The sequence below is a fragment of the Lycium ferocissimum genome, chromosome 8 (assembly GCF_029784015.1).
Source record: "Lycium ferocissimum isolate CSIRO_LF1 chromosome 8, AGI_CSIRO_Lferr_CH_V1, whole genome shotgun sequence".
NCBI classification, from domain to species: Eukaryota; Viridiplantae; Streptophyta; class Magnoliopsida; order Solanales; family Solanaceae; genus Lycium; species Lycium ferocissimum.
The window spans coordinates 63,141,044-63,151,624 of record NC_081349.1 but is presented as its reverse complement, the minus strand read 5'-3'; the positions used below and the strand labels follow the sequence as shown (position 1 = coordinate 63,151,624).

The 10,581-nt window shown below is 39.8% G+C and overlaps 1 protein-coding gene across 1 annotated transcript in view; it reads left to right on the top strand.

Annotated features, from left to right (window-relative positions):
- Positions 1-9,671: 9,671 nt before the first annotated feature.
- LOC132066533 (uncharacterized) overlaps positions 9,672-10,581 on the top strand; it is a 1,935-nt gene continuing 1,025 nt past the window's right edge. Inside the window, exon 1 of the mRNA XM_059459834.1 lies at positions 9,672-9,757. Coding sequence (XP_059315817.1) covers positions 9,672-9,757 — 86 coding nt within the window. The remainder of the gene's footprint in view (positions 9,758-10,581) is intronic.

The following is a 10,581-nucleotide window of genomic DNA, read 5'->3' as shown; positions in this document are numbered from 1 at the left end:
TTCAGAGCATATATTGATGGAGAAGTTCTATACAGGGTTGGATCCGTTGAGACATGCAGTGGCGAATAATGCAGCTGGAGGTGTTTCATGGATAAGACATACGCCCGAATCACTCAGTTGCTTGATAAATTGACTACTCATAATCAAGCATGGCATTAAGGTGGTACCGATGGCATAGCATATAGGGCTCTAATGATCCATAATATTGTGAAAGAAAATCAAGAGACTCAGCAAACTCTAGCTCAGCTTGCAACCAATATTTCTTTGTTGATAGAGAGGCCAAGAAGGTGAATGTTGTTGAAGAGGTGCAGGGAATGCCCAAGGGGATGTACCAAGTTCAAGAGGGTCCATATCAAGAGGAGCCTCCTATGCAGTATGAAGATGCTAATTATGTGAATAACTTTCAAGGGGATTACCAAAGGCAGGACTAACAAGGAGGTTATCAGAATCAATGGAGACCTCAACAGGGACAAGGTAATTACAATAACAACTATGGTGGCTCGAACCAAGGGAACTACAACAACAGCAACAATTTTGGATATAGGAGTTCCAATCCCTATATTCTACCAAAGGGTCAATTGAATGAGCAAGGAAGTTCTAAGTTGGAGAGCATGTGCTAGCCAACCAATAGAAGTCTGATAAAACATTGACCGAAATTATAGGTTCTCACATTGCCTCCATCCGAAAGCTTGAGTCACAGATGAGAGATATTTCAAGAGAGCAACACCCATCACAAAGAGGAGGCCTCTTGAGTGACACTATTCCTAATCCCAAGAGTGGTGGAGGTAATTATATCGAGAAGTGTGCTTCCATTAGCACCCGAAGTGGGAAAATACTTCAAGATGTGGGCACAAAAGTAGCTGAAAAGAAGCCTACAGAAGAAGTAGAGATTGAGACGCCATTTGAGGTGCCAAGTGAAGTTGAGGAAGTGCAAGTGGAAATTCTGAAAGTAATTGAAGTTGATCCGGTGCCAGATGTTCCAAAGGCTCAAGATGTGAGTAGTGACAAAGGAAAGGGTAAGGTTATAGGGGCACTCAAGCCCTTGACTTAATTGATAAAATCTTCACCTCCCTTTCCTCAGAGGTTAGTAAAGAAAACTGAGGATGCTAAGTGTCAGCGCTTCTATGATCAACTGAAGCAGCTGTCGATGAATATTTTATTTTGTCAGACCCAACCAGAGGGCCACGACGGGCACTCGGAGCTAACCTACCGAGCGCCACATCTATGAAACTCTTAGTCATACCTGAGTGGGCCATAATGCAACTCGTAGATATCATAAGTTGTATGGGACACAAGCCCAAAACATATTATACATACGTTATCAGGCTAATACCAAGTACATATGCTAGCAAGGGTACCCATAGTAATGATACAACAGAATATAGACTGAGATGTCATAGGACATCTAACTGTGCATATCTGTCTACAAGCCTCTACTGGAGTACGTGACATAACGTGGCTGGGACAGGGCCCCACCATGCCCATGCAAATGCATATGAAACCATGCTGACTCATAGAGCAATTCCGGAACAAGTGGAGTGCAACAACACTGCCTGCTGAGCTGGTATCCTACTAAGAGATTCGTCAACCTGTATCTCAAGACCTGCGGGCATGAAACGCAGTGCCCCCAGCAAAAGGACGTTAGTACGAATAATGTACCGAGTATGTAAGGTGGGAATATAACATTGCAAGGATATACTGTAAAGAAGAAGGATAAGAATCAACCTAGCGCTACTAAGCTACCGATGTAAATCTAGCATACATGTCTCTCTATACTTTCTTGTGCTTAACTACATCTATGTACAATATTGTGTCTCTGGCCTACTTATTATCCTGGTGCTTTCTGCCCAACTGATTAGTGGTAACTGCCCGACCGGCCGTAGCACGGTGGTAACTGTCGATCCGATTATCTCCCGATGGTAGAGCACAATTGCCTGACCGATCAGTGGTAACTACCCAACTGGCCGTAGCTCGGTGGTAATAACTGCCCAACCAGCCGTAGCATGGTGGTAAATACATAACTGCCCAACTGGCCGTAGACCAGTGGTAAATATGAATGCTTGTCTTTGTGAAACGTGCAGCTCGATCCAAATATGAATGCATGTCTTTGCGGATTGTGCAGCCCGATCCAAATATGAATCCATGTGCTGCGAAACGTGCAGCCTGATCCAAATATTAATACATGTGTTGCGGAACGTGTAGCCCGATCCAAATATCCCTTATAGGTACCTTTTTCATACTTCTAGTGTTCATTCTTTATCTATTAGCTTCTATGCTCTTCTCATGATCCTTACTTATCCGTTAATTCCTACATGATTACATATGACTTATGAACACATATCTAGGCCATTAAGACTTTTTCCCGATTAACTAACCTTAGTCAATTCCTGGCTGCATCATAAGCCTATCTTCTATCATTAAATACCTCGTTAGGGATCTCATAACTAGCATACTATCCATGTCTTACAAAACATTCCTTAAGAACACATTTCTAAATTCATTGGAATGACGCAAGGTCGGTAAACCTCCGAATTCCATTATGGAGCTAACGTCATTGGCATATCTCACCTTGAAGGAACAATAATCATAAAGTGAGACTAATATCAATAATATAGTAAAAACATCAAGATTGTAAGCTTCTAGCATTTCTATGAGAGGAATCATCATGGACATCATTTGTGAAAGTTCATAACAATAGGATCATGCCTTAAGAAAGAAAGGGACAGCCGTAACATACCTTATTGTTTACTTAACCATTCAAAGTATACCTTCCGAGCCTGCAAATCTTACACTTGAAGAACTTCAACTCACACAACTTGCTTCAAGACCAAACTCACCACAACATCAAGTAGAAGCAAGAACAATCACTTTTCATGAACTGATTTAGTGTAATCTTGTTGAATTCTTGATCTAAGGGGCTATAAATGTTTAGAGGATGTTTATGGAGGTTTCTAGAGCTCAAGGGAGTGTAAAATGATGATAAAGGGGGATAATGGGGGGTATTTATACCCTTTGAAAGTTGGTTCCACCGACTTACCGACTTTCTAAGTGGGCCCGCGGAGAAGCCATCTGGCAACCTATCTTGAAACACCCATATCTTTCTATTTTGATTTCATATCGACGGATGGTCCATTGCATTGGAAACTAGACTCAATGAACTTCAACTTAAATAGGTTATGCATTCCATAACTCCTCATATTCTAGGAGATACACCTCCCTTAAGTTGGACCAGAATTTTCTCTCCAAAATTTCTGCCAAGTTTTTCAAAATTTTGACAAACTTAATTTCTTCGATTCGCTTGATCCCGAAAGCTTTAGACACTTGCTTAGAAATATTTAGAAGTCTTCCTTGACTTTATAAGTGTCACGACCCAGCCCCGTAGGCCGTGACTAGTGCCCGAACTGGGCACCCGTACCCACCTATCAATTATAATCGGATTACAGCAAACATGATAAGAACTTGTATGTACAGAAGGGCACGATATCGCGCACACATATATACACATTTATCATATATATACAGAACACATACACAACCGTATAGTGCTACCCACAACCCACGTTTATGTCTACTGGCCTCTAATATTAATAACAGAACCATATGACGGGACAGGGCCCCGCCGTACCCTGAGTAAATATATACATATATAACAAAAGAGTCTGTACCAAAATCTGGGCTCCGGACAAGGGAGCTCTCCAAAATAGCTGAGTAGGGATCCTAAGCCGGCGGATCACCCAAACGAGACGCACCGCGCGGCATGAAACGCGACCCCGAAGAGCGGGGGTCGATTACGGAATATGTACTGAGTATGTAAAGCGGGTAATACATTAAACAGAATCAAAACCGGAATGAGGGTTACAGAAATAAGTGTAGAAACCGGGAAAACATAAATTGCCTTTTGAAACGCTTGTCATACATATACATATGTTGATAAGCCAAATCATATCATAATCAGATCATCGTATCACCGTACATACAAACCGTACCCGGCCCTCCAGCGAGGGACTCGGTGAGATATCATATACATCATACACATGTCACTTACCGGAAATCATGTACGAAGCACAGAAAACAAGTATAATAATCAGAATATCAGAATACTTACTTTCTGAACATAAATCATATGTGTCAAAAACATATATCATATGTGGTCCACGATGGGACCCGGCGGACGGAACGTGGTCGCCCCTCCTGCCTTGGGCGCCACAACTCATCATACTTCAGAAGTTTTGTATATCTCCGAACATCTCCTCCGAACCACATCATAATTCAGAATCATATCATATTTCAGAATCATACTTCATATCGTATCATGTATCAGAATCATATCATATATCAGAAACTCATCATACTTCGGAATCTCATCATACTTCGAATTGTGCGCACGAACATAACCGGCCCGGGACTCGACGAAGGAATTAACAAAAATATGCACGAGCAGAATCGTGGGAATCATATGTAATTTAAAATATTTATAACCATATGCAATGTAACATTTACAAAGATTTAATAAATTAATCAAAGCACATCATTATACACAAATTAGGACAATAATCTAATCACGTCTCTTCCGAATGCCCCTCGGGCCCACATGTCAAACCGAACTCTAAATGTCATAACTATGCATCGGAATCATAAGCGTATCAATCCTCATTTTAGGCTCAGTATATACGTAAGGAATCATATTCGGGGGTTAAGGTAACAAACATACTAAATTCTTTACAAAAACGTGAAAACTGTACAAAGAAAGTCTCGGGGGCCCACGGACGAGCATCAACCCCGCCCGAGCCCGCCTATGAAAGTTGGGGGATATTATGCCTCATGGAGTTACCTATTAGGTTTCGGGGCGATCCGAGCTCATCTGCAAAAGTTACGAGCGTTTGAAGTTCGGGGCCTTTTGGTAGCAAAATTCTTTATAAGACTTTTGAAATTCAATCATTTGAAAACATAAGAGCCTTAGTTTGGTTACATTAAAGAGTAAGTCTTTGAAACGAATAAAGTACATATCTAAGCTCGGATCCTAAGAGCGGAATTACCCCGAGGCTCGGGTCATAGCCTAGTTAGCACTAAGACATGCCAAAGAAGAAAAGTTACGCCTTACATACCTCGTCGCTCTCAAGCTAAGTCAAGCCTCAAGTCTCGGGCGCTCCAAGATCTACATAACGCCAATATACCGAACATTAGCCATAAGCATTTAGGCATTCAATTCCAAACGAACATTAAGTTCTACCGAAATTTCGGCAGCATTTCCCCTGTAAATACACCAACCCCGAGATTTCAACTCGGCTAATTTCAGCAACAACCAAACCAACAACCAAACTACAATACCAATAATCAATTCACAATGCATTCCAACATTAATCGTTCTTTCTACATGACTTCATCAACATTCATAATATTCCAACAACATTCAACAACACTCATAATATAGTCACTTCAACTACTTATGTTCAATCTAATATCCACATTTATACATTTGATTACTAATCCAAAACCATTCAAACAATATTCAAGAACGTTTTAAACAATCCATGCAATTTTCCCAAACAACCCAAATAAGGCTCCAACTCACCCCGAATTTGTCTCCAAACCCGAAAACAACATCAAACCCATTATTCTCTTCCAAATTCATAATTTACACCATTAGACCACACACTAAACATGCCATACTCATAAATACAAAAATTACATAAAATTCACATAAACCTCCAAATCATCTCATAACCAACCTAACATTATTTTGAGTCATTATACTTGCATTTTTTCCTCATAAAATCCATAACGACGATAACGAAAATACTAACGACGATTTGTTCATTCCCAATTACACTAAAGGGGATCATTCGGCCAACACCATTTCCCCACCAAGGGATGATTTTCATTCTTTTCTTCACACCACAACAATCAAAACATGCTAATTAGAATTAATACATTGCCTATAACACATCACACACACACACGGCCAACTACCTCTCACACGGCCCAACTTCAACTTCTTTCCTATCATGAATTTCTTCCATTTTAGCATGCTACAACACATATAAACCATTCATAACACATAAAACAAGATTAAAACTCACCTTTCTTCTTCAACTTCTCAACTTGCCTAAAGTGGTGGATGAAGAAAACGAGCAAACTAACGCTTCCAACAACGCTTCCACGTTAACTAGCACCCTTGAATTAACAAGTTTGCTTGAAGAATTTATTTTTTTGACGGCTAAATTTTTGGCTTGAATTTCCAAGAGGTGGCCGAACCCCTCTTGTTCTTGCTCTTCTTCAAAGTTTCTTGAGTTTTCTTGAAAATTCTAAGTGTTGTATTGAATCATAAGATGAATAAGTCATATTTTATTAACCCACATATTAACCATCCATGTGGCCTTGGCCCACCCCAAGGTGGCCGGCCACATGGTGCCTTTTTTCTTTTTTTTTTGAATTTTCAAACTTTCCAAAAATAGCACACTTACTAAAAATGGAATATGACTCCAATGTTTCCTTAACATTCTCATACCATTAAAATCATACACAACTTAAGTCTTTAGGACACACAAAAGTCTCTACTTCACTTCTCGGGGTAGTCTTGTTCTCACTTATCGTAATTCACCCAAGTTGTCCCGTTGCTCAAAATACAGGATATAACAATAAGGGTTCCATGACCTCTCCGGCAAACGACGCGAAATTTTTTGAGGTGCAACACGTTTCTAGATGCCTTCCAAGAAATGCCAGGTTTTGCAAAGTATTTAAAAGAGTTGTTGACAAAGAAGAGACCGGTCAAGCATGAAAGAGTGAGTGTGATCATCATGTTAGTTCTATCATATCTACAACTAGGGTTCAGAAAAAGGAGGATCCAGGGGATTTTACTATTCCATGTTCTGTTGACCGCCATGATTTTGCTCGTGCTCTCTTTGACAATGGGGCTAGCATTAACCTAATGCCGCTTGCTATCTATAAGCAATCGGAGTTGGGAATGCCTAGACCTACTACCATGCGACTGCAGATGGTTGATAGATCCATAAAGAGGCCAGTTGGGGTTGTTGATGATGTGCTTGTTCGGGTTGGTGAATTCCTTCTACCGACAGATTTCGTGATTCTTGATTGTGTTGTTGATCGAGATATTCCTATTATTCTAGGGATACCTTTCCTTGCTACGGGAAGGGTTCTTATGGATTCAGAGAAGAACGAGATCAAATTTCATGTTAATGATGAAGAGATGACCTTTCAGGCTAGCAAGGGAATGAAACTATCAAGTGCTTATGAAAGCATTTTAGTAATTGATGTTATAAATGTGATAGATGAGGCCGTTGAATTCAAGATGGAAGAAGAGTGCCTTGGGGAGACATTGGCGACTAATCTAGTCAATTTTGATGTAAATGATATGGAGGGATATGTAAAGACTGTTAATTTGCTCGAAGGATTGGGATATTATTCTTATCAGCCAACACAGTTGTCTCTAGATCTTGAGAATCGTAAAACACCTCCATCAAAACCGTCGATCATTAAGCCACCAAAGCTTGAGCTCAAGCAGCTCCCTACACATCTGAGGTATGAATTTCTCGGTCCGGATAAAACATTGCCGGTTATTATTTCTGCTTTCCTAACTGATGAGCAGACGAAGATGTTGCATGAAATTCTGAGAGATTATAGGCGTGCTATAGGGTGGACCATTGCAGACATTCGGGGTATTCCTTCTGGTATTTGTGAGCATAAAATTCAACTCGAGGAGGATAGCACACCGAGTGTTGAACATCAGAGGAGATTAAATCCACCTATGCAAGAGGTGGTCAAGAAAGAAATTATTAAGTGGTTAGATGCTAAAGTGGTTAATCCAATTGCTGATAGTAAATAGGTTAGACCAGTTCAATGTTTTCTAAAAAAAGGTGGCATCACAGTGGTGCCCAATGCGAAGAATAAGCTAATTCCGACGAGGACTGTTACAGGGTGGAGAGTATGTAGGATTATAGGAAGCTGAACTCTGCCACATGTAAGGACCACTTCCCTATGCCTTTTATTGATCAGATGCTTGATCGGCTAGTGTGGCGGTCTTATTATTGCTTCTTGGATGGGTACTCTGGCTATAATCAGATTAATATCGCCTTGGAAGATCAGGAGAAGACTACCTTTACATGTCCTTATGGGACCTTTGCGTTCAGCCGAATGCCGTTCAGTCTATGCAATGCACCTACCACTTTCCAACATTGCATGATGTCTATCTTCTCGGATACGGTGGAGGATTTCTTGAAGGTCTTTATGGATGATTTTTCTATTATGGAAGATTAATTCGATAATTGTCTTGACCATCTGGGTCGAGTACTGAAGAGATGTGAAGACACTAATCTGGTTCTTAATTCGGAGAAGTGTCACTTTATGGTGAAGGAAGGAATTTTCCTTGGCCACAAAATCTTTGAAAAGGGAATCGTGGTGGATCAGGACAAAATTGATGTGATTTCAAAGCTTCCTCCACCCATCTCAGTTAAAGGAGTTTGAAGTTTCTTAGGGAACATTGGGTTCTATCGACGCTTTATTAAAGATTTCTCCAAGGTAGCAAATCCCATGTGCAAGCTTCTTGAAAAAGAGGCTAAGTTCGAGTTCGATGAGATGTGCCCCAAGGCATTTGATGAGTTGAAGGAGCAACTTACTTCTGCTCCTATTATTGTTTCACCAGATTGGTCACTGCCGTTTGAGTTGATGTGTGATGCTAGCGGATTTGCAATTGGAGTTGTCCTTGAACAGCGTCACTGATACGCTCAAATTACACCTATTAAATGATATAAAGCGGATGATGTCAAATATAGTAACCGAACTAGGTTGGGGTCGAATCCCACAGGAAATATGGTGTGAAAAGGTTACTAAAATCGTATAGAACTTACTTATGGTCTAATTTCGTATTCTATTGAGTTGTAGAAGAATGGTTTTTATTACTAACAACTATGTTGATTGTTGTAAATAAAGGATCCAAGATTGTGTTACCACTTAGGTTAGATGTTATGCTTTAGGTATTAACGTAATATACTCCTTAAGGATTGACTACTGTATGCACTTAATCTCTATGTGACCTAATAGTATTTCCCAATAGCTACTAGGTATTTATCTTCACGATTTTCCCAAACATAGAAGACTGTTATTGAGAGCGATTAAATATGCTAGGTTAAACTCATTCTTATTCCTAAGTGAGTTTATTAAATGAGGGTTAACGCCTCGAGTCCCTAATGTACTTCTACCAAACCCTGCTAACTTTTCCAGGAATAGCAGACTTTATGGCTTAGATCAATATTTGCAAATATTAATCCACATGAACGAACAAGAAGTAATGATATACTAGCAATCCACAATTCATATATTAGTATTAACACCTAACACATAACACCCACCATGGGTTCACAATCTCAGATATGGAGTTTAGTTACTCATAATATTGATAATCACACAAGACATTGTAATTGTTATTGAAACTTACTAAGAGAATTTAGGATGAATGATAATAAAATAGTCTTGAAACCCTTGAAAAGTACTAAGAACTCAAAGTGCTCAATACAAGTCTTAAACTCTAGATGCCATAAAAATAAAACCCTATCAGGTATTTATACAAGTGTCAAAACTCAGAATTAATAAAGACTAAACAGCCCAGGTGGCGTGTAAATCGACGGATCGTCATTGTAACTCGACGAATGTCAACGATGTACTTGATGGACTCTGATAGAGAATCACAGCGTCAGTTCTTCCTATCGACGGTGCAACTTGACGGTGCCGTTAAAGTTCGACGGTCCATCCTTTCACCCGTACTATTGCTTCACCAAAACTGCATTTATCTGAACTTCTCTGATTTTGTACAAGAACGACCCAATTGATGGACCGTCGAGATGTTGACGGTCCGTACAATTAACAATGTAGGGCCTATGTCTTCAAATTCCACATTTTTGCTTGCTTTTGCATCCCGACTACTAAATACCTGTAACATACACAAAACACATCAAACTGACAAAAACTTACCCGAAAACAAGTAAAACATATAGTTAAAAAGCATCAAATATGCCGTAATTCCACGACACATCAACACCCCCAACTTAAAGTGTTTGCTTTTCCTCAAGCAAGTAAAACAACATACACAACTACAAATGTTTAAATATCACAAAGTAAGACTGTCTACAGTTGTTGTGGCAAGTAACTACCGGCATATCACTTGTATCCCAATGACTCCCCCTATCTTAACAATATCAAACAGGACGCCTCACTCAAAGAACTGTTGTAACTTACAATGAAGCTTCAATCAATGACATCTAGTTATTACCGGAACCATGGCGAGCATAAATCTCGACTTAGGGAAACCAATCACTTAACAAATCCTTATGCCCTCACATAGACTAAAGAATGTCCTAATACACATATGCACACACAATTGGGACAGAAGACTAAGAAGAAGAGAAACACTCGCACTCACAAAGAAATTCTCTAGTTCCATAGGTAAATAGCATAGGCTTGCCCTTATTTTTAGTACCCTTGACTTTGGACAGTTCGGCTAAGATCACATTAGGACTTTTTTCAGGGTTGTAATGTAGGCTTACAGATGGGTTGGATGTATATTTAGAT